General features: G+C 39.4%; 1 protein-coding gene across 12 annotated transcripts in view; it reads left to right on the top strand.

The window, feature by feature from the left end:
• Positions 1 to 12,725, top strand: part of vav2 (vav 2 guanine nucleotide exchange factor) — a 189,734-nt gene that overhangs the window by 161,450 nt on the left and 15,559 nt on the right. For 5 of the 12 annotated variants that reach the window (XM_007561610.2, XM_016676164.1, XM_016676168.1 and 2 more), the window contains 9 exons: positions 2,359 to 2,458; positions 4,676 to 4,771; positions 8,215 to 8,283; positions 8,574 to 8,660; positions 8,965 to 9,053; positions 9,561 to 9,693; positions 10,093 to 10,107; positions 10,454 to 10,563; positions 11,165 to 11,266. In XM_007561610.2, the coding sequence (XP_007561672.1) occupies positions 2,359 to 2,458; positions 4,676 to 4,771; positions 8,215 to 8,283; positions 8,574 to 8,660; positions 8,965 to 9,053; positions 9,561 to 9,693; positions 10,093 to 10,107; positions 10,454 to 10,563; positions 11,165 to 11,266 (801 nt within the window). The remainder of the gene's footprint in view (positions 1 to 2,358; positions 2,459 to 4,675; positions 4,772 to 8,214; positions 8,284 to 8,573; positions 8,661 to 8,964; positions 9,054 to 9,560; positions 9,694 to 10,092; positions 10,108 to 10,453; positions 10,564 to 11,164; positions 11,267 to 12,725) is intronic. The other 7 variants (XM_016676169.1, XM_016676167.1, XM_016676166.1 and 4 more) reach the window with 3 other exon arrangements.

Raw genomic sequence — 12,725 nt, 5'->3', positions numbered from 1 at the left:
AACTGCATATTTCTCAACACTTTCCACACATTTGTCCACATCTGTAAGGTAAAAACAGTAAAAATGAAGCGCATGGCATGCAGAATTTTGCAGCTACACTTCCAGTTTGCAGACATCCTCCTCTCTCCAACTAACCCTTCTCAAGATTCAGTGTAAGAGCTTTGCCAGCTCTTTTGAAGGGGTGAGGGCTGGAGTACCGCGCCAGCCGTGCCAACGTCCTACTTCCAATGTGTGCCACGTGTAGCAGCGTCCTCCAGGCAAGATGACTTTGAACTGGCTCCCAGCTGAACCATCCCAGATCTGTGTCAGTGTCCCATTGTAGCGTCTAATGAAGCACCGCTTGGAACGACGGGATATTTTTCCTCTCACACTGATAACAGGAAATCTGCCTTTCATTAGAGCTCTGTGATTACAATTTGTTGGCAGTAAGATGCCACCCTGACGAACGCCGCCTCGAGTTCAGCCTGCTTTACTTTTCTAATCAGAACACATTTATTCACACAATCATTTATCTGCCCCCCCTGTGGTGGTAAACGTCTCTTAAACTGACCTCTGGAACTGTGTTATTAATCTTAAAACGAACGTGCGGCACACAGCCTGCAGGCCGGGAATCACAGAGCAGTTCAGAGCTAATTATGGACTCAGACAGTGATCTCTCTTTTATCTCTCATATTGTATCTTAAACATTTCAGACATGCCAAAGAGCCACATTAGTTCTTATTAAGCCTCATATTGTAGCTCAAGCATGCAAATTCAGTCTCAGAGGACGGCCGCAGATATCTCAGTCACAATCTAGTCTGTTTCAAGTGATGTTTCAATTTGCGTCAGATTGAGGCGCATATTGCATTGGGTTTTTTATAGATTCGATTTTTCAGCTTAATTAAAAATGTGACGGTGAGGACAGAACAGAAAAACCCAACCTGGACATGAGGCTTTAAAGCTAAAGTACTTTTGTTTTGTACTTATAGATGTTGAAATATTTATTAGTATTCATGGTGAAAATATTCAGAAAGTCTTAAAATTGAATTAGCTTTCACTACAGTAGCATTATCTCACTCTGGAAAATATCCAACATTTAAAAATTGTTATTAATCTGGAATTATGAACAATTACATAAAAATTAAAGGTTCTGTGTTTTTGTGTCAGAGGAAATTAGTAACCAAATTATTATTTGGAATTAGGTAATTTAGCCATAAATGCACATAACTGATCATAAGATGGCAGCAAAAAGTCTTCCAACGTGCTCCTTGGTATGTGCTGAATATGCATCAACAGGCATTAAGAGTAGAAATCTACCAATTGATTTTGTAATTGATTTTGGTGAATTTTGTCAACACCCAGGTTCATAAAATCACCTGCTGTGCTATTATTGGTATTTAAGTAATAAATATGCAGCCCGCTTTGTACCTGGTGAATGTCTGTGTTTACTTAGTCTTATGTTTGGGATTCTAGTTCTAGTTCAGGTTCTAGAGATGTTTTCATGGCATAACTCCCAAATATTTGAATGCTGCCCTTTTCTACAGTCCTCTTAACAGAATGTTGGAGATTTTATTTTTCTGGCCTTCCTTTCCAACTCGTTTTATGTGTGGCAGCAGAATTAAACGCCCTGTGGCTACATGCTAAAATAAATTAGCCTCTGTGTCACATCATGTATTTACCCGAGGGGAAAAAGGGAAACTACAATCAATTTTTAGGGTACAAAAATCGCACCCTCAACAAATGTGCTCAAATTAGAAGTTGTGATTATTTTCCTGCAATAAAGGAATAATAATTTTGTGGGGTCTTATACATTTTTGACAGGGGTGCCAATATAATTGTCTGTTCATATACTGAGTGATAACATACTAATAGATTAAACTGTAATAATGTGAACCTCCAGTCGCATTTTTGTGTTTTATTGAAATTAAATTGTACAAAGGTAGTAGTACCACATCATATTCTGTGATCAAATTAAATGACTGATTCTCTTTATGTAGTAGGATGGAGAAGCCACTTGTGCAACTTTCTAAAAAAAATTCAGTTTTTTTTAGCTTTCTTTTGGTTTTTGGATTTGGTTGTGCGCTTTTGCTCTTTTATGGTGTAAGAAAGGATCCATCAGGAAAAACCCTCAAAGGTAAAGGAACTATGAGTATTCACATGAATTAGTTTCCCCCACTTTACTGTCCGTCTCACTTTAAGATTCATGCATATTGTGTGTGTCGGTGTGAGTTCTGTGTCCACTTCATGTGAACAGAACTGACGGAAAGGTCAAACACACAATCACCTTACTTCCTCTAACGTGTCCTTTTCCCTCCGAATCCTGAAAGGATGATGAGGCGTGACAGTTTGGATTAATCCAGAGATCTGTCCCCGCCTCAGGTTGCTGATCTACGGTCAGTACTGCAGCCACATGGAGAACGCCCAGAAGACACTGGATGGGCTAATAGCAACACGGGAGGATATGAAGATTAAAGTGGAGGTAAGCTACTTTTAGCGCTAACTATGCAGACTTTTATTTAAAGAAATTACAATAAATTTGCAGGTGGGATTCAGTTCATTTGACTGATTATGTAAACATCAGCAATATCTAATGCAGTCCAGTACGCTGTTGCTGTAAAGTTTAATCTAATATAGCTTAAAATAACAAGTGGAAATTTGACACCATTTCTACGTTCATCTATTCAACAAGATTTATTTCACATCAGCGTAAAAGACAAAAAAACAAACAGAAATTATTGTGTTTTATGGAATGAATATTATTAACCATGCGTGAAACTGTATAAGCAATAATGATGGGAAAAATAGAAAAAGTATGCAGTAAATTTATATGTATTGTCTGTTGAATACGGAAAGTAAAGATTGCTGCATACAGCTTCACAGTTGATGTCAAATTATTACTTTTTATGGCCAATATATTTATTTTTAGAAGAAAAATAGTCACTCTGAGTATTTACAAACTTCACTACTTTTGTTTTTATTGCTCCAATCTGCTTTGCATCTCGCTGCTGTAAAGGCTGTTCAGATGAAATGCAATTGGCTGCAAAGTTAATAAAGGTAATGAAAATGAACTTAGTCACAAAAACCTCATTTGCACTTAGCTCGCCGTAAAATGACCTACTAGCACGGTTGCAGCGAGCTCAGGTGAAAATGTTAACGATGCTGGTGAGGCAGCAGAGTGGCTGCTTTAAAAAGGAGCAGAGTCATTCTTCTGTCTGCTGTTACCTTGAAGGAAGCCTGCTGCCAGGATTAATTTGGTGCTCACAGGCCAAAATGTTACTGCTAGTGGAGTTTCACCGTAATTAACATTAATCCAAACATCAAGAGTTCATCTGTTGTGAAGAACGGCTTAGTGTCTGAGAAGGTTCAGGGCGTCTCCGAAGAGTTTGCTAAGGAGTGGCAGCTTCTGGTTGCTATGCATGAGGCTTTTGGACCCTGGACTGGTGTCAAAGAAAGTGGAAAATGAGAAACGTTTCATTTAAGAACAACAACAAAAAAAAAGACTGAGGTTCTCCTCAAGGGATCTGGACCGGGCTGCAGCGGGATGAGGTTATTTCCTCAGATGACGATGCTCCCTATGAACCATCTTGGATAGGAAAAGAAAAAAAAAACCTTTCCAGAGAACCAGAAGTAACATTGCAAAAATACAAAATCTTACGAAAATCTTTCAAAATCCTAAATTTGGTCCAGTTTCTAGTGCAAATATCTTAGTTTGTCCTATTTCAAGTCCACTAACTTCAAAAAGTTGACTTATTAAGCATTTATAGCTTGCTAAACAGTTACTTTTACTTGGTAAGATTTTGTGTTTTTGCAGTAATACGCTATGAATCCTGTGTCATGTGACAGTGGAGAATCTTGGGAATTTTTATGTGTGGCTGTGGAGAATTTTAGCTGTTTTAAAAATGTGATCAACATAAACCAACTTTACCCAACAATACAGGATCAAATCAGTGCTGAGCAAAACCTTTTTCCAGCTCAGTTTCCCAACTACTGGAGCCTTACTGACACTTTGTATAAACTTCATTTATCCCCTAATAAAATCCTTTTAAACTTGTAAAGTCTGCATTACTTATTTTGCTTCTGCCAAAGTGAAATCTAACGAATCTCGATCTGACTCGTTAAAGCTTGAGAAAAACTGCTTTTGTCTCAGAGCGTTGGCACGGCCTGCAGAATGTGAACGAGTGTCATTTCTTGTGCAGAGCTGTTGTGTAACAGTTGCATCAGCAGTCTGTGAGCAGCGAAGGGGCTCTGGGTGCCACTGACGGCGTAATGGGGTGATCACAGTCTGAGAGCCTCTCAGACGGGGCCAGCTTTGTAGCGCCCTAAATCAGCTTCTTAGGGTCTCTTTAAAGGCCTTGTTGGCGGGGAGCGATAAGCTGTTAGGTGGAAATAAGCTTCCACACAAACCGCTGCGGGGGAACAACAGCGGCTCTGTCGGCTGATGATGCAGAGTTTAATCTGTATGTTTTCATTATTTGGAGGAATTTCTTTGTCAGCATGCAGAGCAGTTGGGCTCAGTTTCTGCAGAAAAATAAAACAAACACCTCACTGTTGTTACTGGAATGCAGCAATAAATTATTTAACAATGCTTGTGGAAAATGAACAATTCCCTGTTATGCAACATATGATGATGATGATGATGATGATGATGATGATGATGAAGATGATGACCGCCTTGCTGCTCATGTTGTTCCTGCAGGAATGCACCATGAAGGTGCAGGAGGGGAAGTTCAAGCTGCAGGATCTCTTGGTGGTTCCCATGCAGAGGGTGCTGAAGTATCACCTACTACTGAAGGTAAGGAGCTCTTCCTCCTGACCAGCTGTGTCCTCCGTTTCACACCACTTAATCCCACTTTGGGCATTTGAAGAGTGGGTTGACAGATCGGCTTTAAATGCCCTGCAGCTCTGTCGTTTTCTCTTCTGTTGGACTTGAAACGCATCTCTTTGAAGACGGAGCTGATGAAAATCTTCACAGCTTTAAATTTGAAGCTGTTAATGTTTGTATCAAGTGCAGTCCTGAAAAGTTTGAAGCCTCCTAGTGGAGGAAAGCAGAAATGTCCCAGTGTCACTTTAAAAAAGGAAAAATCTAAGTGGATTTATTAAAACATCAAAAGTTGGCACAATAAGTAGAGCTCATTGTGTCAGCTACTATAAATATGTTTCAGTTTAACATGTTGATTACTAAGTTATAATTTCCTTTACTGTTTGTTCTGGTTCTTATAGCAAAGAAAGAAACTAAACAGCTACAGAAACACAGTTTTAACCCAGGAGGATTCCCATACGATGCATTAAAAAACATTTTGTCATGTTCAGTCTGCAGATTCTGTTCTTTTTCTTCGGGTTTTCTGCAATAGGACAACACAGAATAGCACCCACTGTCGAGGTGTATATATTTATAACAAATGAAGATTTTTTTTAAATTGTGGCCTACATTTGTTTTTAGCCCACTGAGTCAAAGGTTTGGTAATCAACAGGATAAAACACTTACATTTCAAATTAAAAGCATGCTAATAAAACACAGGAACAGCACACAGGTTCATCTGGTGACAGACTGCTTAATGTTAGTTTGCTTCATGAAATCCAAACAAAACACTGATTACTTTTTCGCTCTTACTATTAAATAAGTGGACCGCTGTAATATCCCCCATGATTGTTTCACCCTCATCCTCCAAATCACTCGGCAAATGAGTTACTTCGCTGCAAGTCGACTGTGAACGCTGCGACTTTTCTGTTTGTTGGTATCGAACCGTTGCAGGAGCTGCAGCAAGCCTTCCAGGTCAAATCAGCCGTGCGCTAATCAGATTAAACACACCCCATTTCACCGCCTCCCGCAACTTTGCAGGAGAGTGTCGGCGCACGCGCGGCGCCCCGAGGCCAAGCCACGCCGACAGGTCCTGTGTCTGTGTGGAGGGGCGCTTCCACAGGTCTAATCATGCCTGAGGGCATCGCTTCACTTAATGCTGCGTAGATATCATCGCAGCAGAGTTCACCGTTTGTTCGTGGTGTGAATAGATCCTTTATGCGCTGTGAATGAAGAGAAATCAGCACCTCTGATGTCCGATTGCTTTTGTTGATTTCAATCCCAGCTTTGAACTGAAAGGTTATGATTCCAGGCTTTCTTTAAACAAATGTACTTTGTGCAGAAATAATTTGCAAGAAAAGCGTCAGTGTTTTTGAAAAACATCAACAGCTGGTTTGTTTTTGTGGTTTCTTTTCTTCATAATGTATTATAATTAGGGAATTGATTTAGTGCCACCATAATAAAGCATGTAGTTACCCTTTCTGGTTATGAAAATATGTTTTTTTGCTGTTATTGCATTCACCTGTTCATCATTTCTGCAGTAACTATATGTTAGACACTGACAGCTTTTACTCTTCCACATTTTACCCAAGAGAGATGAAATGCTATGCTAACTATGTGCAGAAAAGCCTGTTACTGTAAGCTGGTGGCTGATTATTTTTAGATATTTAGCATCAGAAGCCGTCATCCTCTGTGAAGCTCATGTATGTAGGCTGCAGCACAGGGGAATCCCTGAACAGCACCATTTACCATGTGTCACTTCAAAACTTCATTTTGTCTGATGTGAAATCAGACATTGAGGAACAAAACTGGGTGAACATGTGTCGTGTTGTAGCCTTTAAACTAACAGAATCTGAGAACCTCACTATGTTGCTTGGAAAGGCTGAGTTAGTCACTTTTAGTGTTTTATTTGCAAGCATTTCTCTGTGTGATAAAAAAATGCCTCATTTTAGTGAAGCAAGCATTTAAAGTAACATTTCCCAGCTGAACAGACAAGCTTGTAGCGAGCATCGGCTGACATTTTTCGCATCAGTTTTGTACATTAATGAAAAGTAAAACTTTTTGTGCCATGTTGTGGTTTTAGTGCACAGGAGAATTTCAGTCAGTTACAACATCAACAGTGATGTTTTATCTTTGATCACTTTTGATTATCATGATAAAAACCTAGTTTTCTTTAGACAATTTGAATATTCTACATTGCATCATATATTACATATTGCTATACTTTGACATTTAGCAACATCAGGGAAAGCACTGTCTTTACACCCTCAGAAAAGAGGATAAGTTACTAAATAGAAAGCTGTTCTATTATTGGAAAGTTGAGTGGAAGGAAAAAATGTGGTAGAATGTTTGGTATTATTACCCAGAAGCAAGATGAAGCCTGTCCTCCCTGCAGCCATGCTTCCTCCTAACAGGTTGGAATAGGGATTACTTTCAGAGTGTAGAGTATGAAATGTCCACACTTTGACATCTTGCTGAAGTATCCAGCAAACCACAAAGAACAGCAGCAATGATCACAGCACTCAGTGTCCTATTATCTCACATCGGTGTTTTATTTCTCAGATGGGCTGCAGGTCTGTTCAATTTCATCTAGGCACATTATGTTGTTCTGTTCTTCATAATGACATGATAAAAATTGAGCCGTGGGGATTATGGAGTTGCCCAGAATTCATAAATTGCTTGTTTATTTATGTTTCCACCTGATTTCAGATGGTTCTGATGAGGTTTAATGAGCTGCTGTGAAACTGAGAAAAATGTGTTATCAGAAAAAAATGAAGCTCTTGTCTTCATGAAATCACAAAGAGTATTTTCTCAGAGTGGCTCTTCAACACTGTTCAGGTTCACTATTGATTTTGTGAAGAATGCATCTGGAGAGATCTGGTTCACTTTAACAAAACACAGTAAGGATGGGAAGTTTATAGAAATTGATTTGTAATATATTGTTATCCTTCCCAGATAAAACCTGCCCTGCTACTTAGATGCAGTATGTTAGCACCTTCAACCCATCAGTGGCTCTCTTGGTACAGTTAGCACATGGCTAGTTTTGCAGAAAATGTCAAATATTCCTACTATATTAACATATAAAGCTAAAAAAAATGCCAGAGGAAAAAAAAAAAGATTTTTGACACCTTAAACCGTGATAAATTTGTGTAGCAATCACGTGTCATCTGTAGCTTGCTAGCTAAATATAGCTAGTTAATTAGCTAGCCAAACTGGAAACATTCCCTGTATGGTAGTGAATGGCTGAAGTGGGCACAGTTTACTCTGCTGCCAACTTGGCGACTTTATTATAACTGAAGTTGTTGCTGTGTATGGAGTTATTTACTAGCCTTTACATAAATGCTACCTGTGTTCTTAGAGTAGAGCCTCTTCTGTCTTTGCAAACCTGAACTAGTCTGAGATAAGATTCAGTAATAATGACCAACTTTTCTTTGCAGGAACTTCTGAGTCACTCGACTGACCGACCTGAGAGGCAACAACTTAAAGAGGCCCTGGCTGCTATGGAGGTGGTTTTTCCTTTAAATCAAGCCTAAAAATGTGGTTTTTTAGAGTTTTCCTTCATTAATAATAACTGGAGTATTGATTAATTCTAGTTTGGACTACTAGAATTTATTTCATCTCCTTATTTTGCCTGTAATGTTTATTTTTAGTTTATTGTGTTATATGCTTATTACGTAAATTAGTTTCAATAAACTTGACTTTTTTACATGCACCTTTGTTTATATGCAGCCATTTGAACAGTGTGCTCTAGTTTCTATTGAACTTGAGCTTTCTGTCTCTAATCATCCCCTTCTAGGACTTGGCCATGTATATCAACGAAGTCAAGAGAGACAACGAGACGCTGAAGAAAATCAGCGAATTCCAAAGTTCAATAGAAAATCTTGTAAGTGTCACTTCTTTCTGCTGTAGAAAAAGATCTGCTAATGATTATGTCTTGTCTAAATACCTTGAAAATGTAAATATTTAATGATCTTCCACTATATAAGATAGGCTTGTGGAGCTTCTCTCACCTGTTTGGAATATAAATGCAGTGAAAAGCAGAAATGAAATGTTGCTGAGTAGATCTCCAGGCGGAACTAATGTCCAATCAAGCCTCCAACACATATCCGTAATTACCAGCTGTGCAACGCTCCATTTCTGAGTGATAGTGCATCAGATTGCCACCCTGTGTGTCTTTATAATGTAAGCAGCAGGTGAAACTGGAGGAGTACGGCAGGCCAAAGATAGACGGAGAGCTGAAGGTGTCCTCCATCGTCAACAGAACAAAACAAGACCGGTGAGTTTGAGTTTGGTCTCAAAGGGTCAGCAGGACTGAACTGACTGAACTACAGCTCAGTACTAACAATTGTGTAACATCTGGGTAATAAAAATGTAACTATTCTGAAGTTTTATGTGATTAGTGCAATGCAATTAAGTTTTAGTAAGCTTGTAACAAGATGCTGGCAGTAGAGTTATTGTTTAGTAGTAAATATGTGATAACGAAGTAATGGTATGTAATTACCAAAAGTAATGTTTGTCATTAATGTGTAATAAGTGTAATTACCTTAATATAATGAAATTAGCAAAACAGTTATATGTTCTCAATTTAACATAAGATAAAAGTCTAATTACATTAATAAACTGTTCTTAAAATCAAATAATTACAACATTTCATCACAAACTGCCATCTCCAGTCAGTTTTCATGTCCTTCTACTGAGTCAACAGGGTCACATCATGTCACTTCTACCCAGAACCCGTTCATCCCTGTCTGATTACTGACGTGCCACACTTTTCTGTTTGCAGCTACATTTTCCTTTTTGACAAAGTGGTGATTGTTTGCAAGAGAAAAGGCTACAGCTACGAGCTGAAGGAGATCATTGAACTCCAGCTGTACAAAATGTCAGACGACCCCATGAACAACAGAGACATGAAAAAGGTAAGAAACCAATCTGGTTTTTGTTTTGCTCTGAAATCGGACCGAGCAGAGCTGTTTGTTCCACAGTTTAATCTCCGCGGCGGCACCGCCGCCGGCGCACGTGATCAAACAGCCTGTGTAATCATTACAAATGGTGTCCTTGAGCCGAAGGAGCTTGTTGATGATAATTTCAGATACGTATGAGTAATGCATCGAGGTGCTGATCGTGCGTCGTGCTCGTCCGTGCTTGAACAATCATGTAAATGCAATGAAGGTCATTTAGGATTCATGGAGACGTAGTGCATTGTGCCACCGGTCTAACATTGCTTTCTTTTGGTTTGGATCTGCATGACTCCGTCCATGTTTGCATGTGTAACTGGGTCTTTCTCTGGTGTCTTTCTTTTTTTGCATGCCTGCCAGTCAAGTGGAAAAATGGTAAGCCCAAGCGACTCCCTTTTATTTAACTCATCTTCTCATGGAGGCCTATTTTTGGAAGTGTTGTTCTTTGGGTGTCATGCTGTGATTGCACATGTAGCTCTCTGCTCTGTGACCTGCTCTTTTTTTTGTTGTTTTGCTCAGATGCACCGCTAAAGCATGCAAGGAATTTTTTTTGTATTTCCTCCCCATCTCCGAACCGACTGTGATTATGCACAAAGCACATACAGTTTACAAAAATTTGCTTTCATCACTAGCTTTTTTTTTTTTTTTTGTTCATCTCTGTCTGCCACTGCCATCCACATATCCCTCTTCCATCTCCCATACGCTCACTTTCTCTCTCTAGTGGTCTTATGGTTTCTACCTGATCCACCTGCAAGGGAAGCAGGGCTTCCAGTTCTTTTGTAAAACGGAAGAAAACAAGAGGAAGTGGATGGAGCAGTTTGAGATGGCCATGTAAGTATGATTACTCAGAGGAAATCAGTGCTACCTGAAGTAATGGGATTTGAATTGCAGCGCGTTGCTTTTCTGGAGTAAATTGTTTTTACGTTTAAAAAGACATTTCTGTTTTTGGCAACACGCAACGTAGTTTAAAACTTTTACCCCATCAGAATCAGATTTCTCTTTAAGAAGCAATGTGTTGTTTAGAAGAAAAAACTATTTTTCGATTAGTTTTCACTCCACGCCATTGTTTTTTATTTTTAATAAAAACGCCTGGTGGCAAAAACTTGAAACTGCTGCTGCGCAACTTACTCAACAGTTTGTTGCTAGGCAACCAATATGTGAGTTAGTTTATGTTACATCCTCGCTTAACTGACCATGAGCCACAAAAGTCTTTCCTCTGCCTACATCCCCCAGAATGCTGTGTGGTTCTGGATCTGAGTTCAGTAAATGCTCTACATAATGAATATTCTGTTATATTGATCCAGATCTTGTGTATATTGTGACGTATATTGTTGTTGATCTGTTGTCCATCCCTACCTGTCGGCGGTTGCATTCTTGTCAGAATCTGCCTTGGCTGATCGGTTTATTTTACAAGAAACTATTTATTGTTCAGGTCCAACATCAAGCCTGAGAGAGCAACCGCCAACCAGCACAACTTCCAAATGCACACCTTTGATAAGAACACCAACTGCAGAGCCTGCAAGATGCTCCTGAGGTAAGACTTTTATTTCAGGGCATTTGCAGTCGGGGGTTAGTGACCAGAACAGCCTGGAAATCCTTCTTTAACTCTTACACTCCATCTTGAAACACCCTTAACTACCATTTTAATAATTCAAACACAAACTTCACCAAAGCATGCATACATATGCACTGTTGGAACCATCTTAGCATTTAGCTAACATCTACAGTCTCGTATTTCCGCTCTTGAGGTACCGCCAATCAGCTCAAAGAAAAATCAATTGGCTGCTTTGCAAATGCCAATAGGGTGTCAGGTAGTATTATATCTACATCTAGATATTTTCCCAATCTGCATTTTCTTTCAAAGATTTTAGATATACTCTGCAAAAAGAATCCACAAATATTTTGCAAATAAGTCCCTTAGAAAAATCTGCTAATACTGAAAAGATTCCAGCTTTTGGACAAGTGCAAAATTGTGAAGTAGAATGAACATTTTAAATAGTTTCCAATATTTCTTTTCACTAAAAGAAGTGTCTTGTATCTTAGTACTCATTCCCCTTTACTCTGCTGCCTTTAAATCCGTGGCAACCAAATGTAGACGACAAACGTGTGTCGTATTCCTACAGTTTCATACTTTACATATCAAAGCCTGATAAAACACACAGAAGTTTATGGATGTAGTATGACAGATTTGAAAAAGATCCAAGTTTAGATAGTTTTGTGGAGTGCAGCACATGTATTTGACATATCAAGTCATCTCTCAGAGATAAAGAAACAAAAAGAAAGAAAACTGAAGTAAAGTACCTACTTACGTCCTCAGCTAATATCCTTCAAGCCTTCCAAACTTGGCTTTAAGACTAAAGCAAATAAACTAAATTAAATCAATTGGTGAAAATACTAAAATACTCCAACTTTAGAGTGAGAACACTCTTAGCTGACAGATATTTTTAAACATCCCAACTGTAAGCTCAAACCCGAGCTTCCTGGACTGCAGCGGGTCACGACCCGCCGCTGTCGTGGATCACCACTCTCACCTCCATCCCAGTAAGCCGGATCAGCACCGCTCTGTGTATTGACCCGCACATTTTCCCGGCCTTCGCTGACCTGAATTCACAGAGCCTTCGGAGGCAGGAGCCAGCCATCTAGATGCTAATTAGTGCTGCATCTCCCGGTGGATCCTGCCGTGATTTATGGGAGTCGGTATTCGGCGCAGCAGCATTGCTATGCATGCAGTGTTTACTGTGGACATTACAGGAACACCTCCGGACCGCATGGGTCAAAACGAAACCTGCGTGCTTTATGGTTTTAAAGAATAACAGCAGGAAACGATGAGAAAGCAGCCATATTTGCCAACTGGAAGAACAAGGAGTTAGACTCTAACGCTGGAGGTTAATGTTTGTCTGAGACACTTCCTGTTTGCATTACAGCTCTGAAAGTTTGTGCGTGTGTGTGTGCGTGTGTGTGTGTGTGTGTGTGTGTGTGTGTGTGTGTGTGTG

This window comes from Poecilia formosa, unplaced genomic scaffold (assembly GCF_000485575.1).
Source record: "Poecilia formosa unplaced genomic scaffold, Poecilia_formosa-5.1.2 Scaffold129, whole genome shotgun sequence".
In the NCBI taxonomy this organism is placed as follows: domain Eukaryota; kingdom Metazoa; phylum Chordata; class Actinopteri; order Cyprinodontiformes; family Poeciliidae; genus Poecilia; species Poecilia formosa.
The sequence above is the reverse complement of the archived record's forward strand: the minus strand, read 5'-3'. Positions and strand labels throughout refer to the sequence as shown.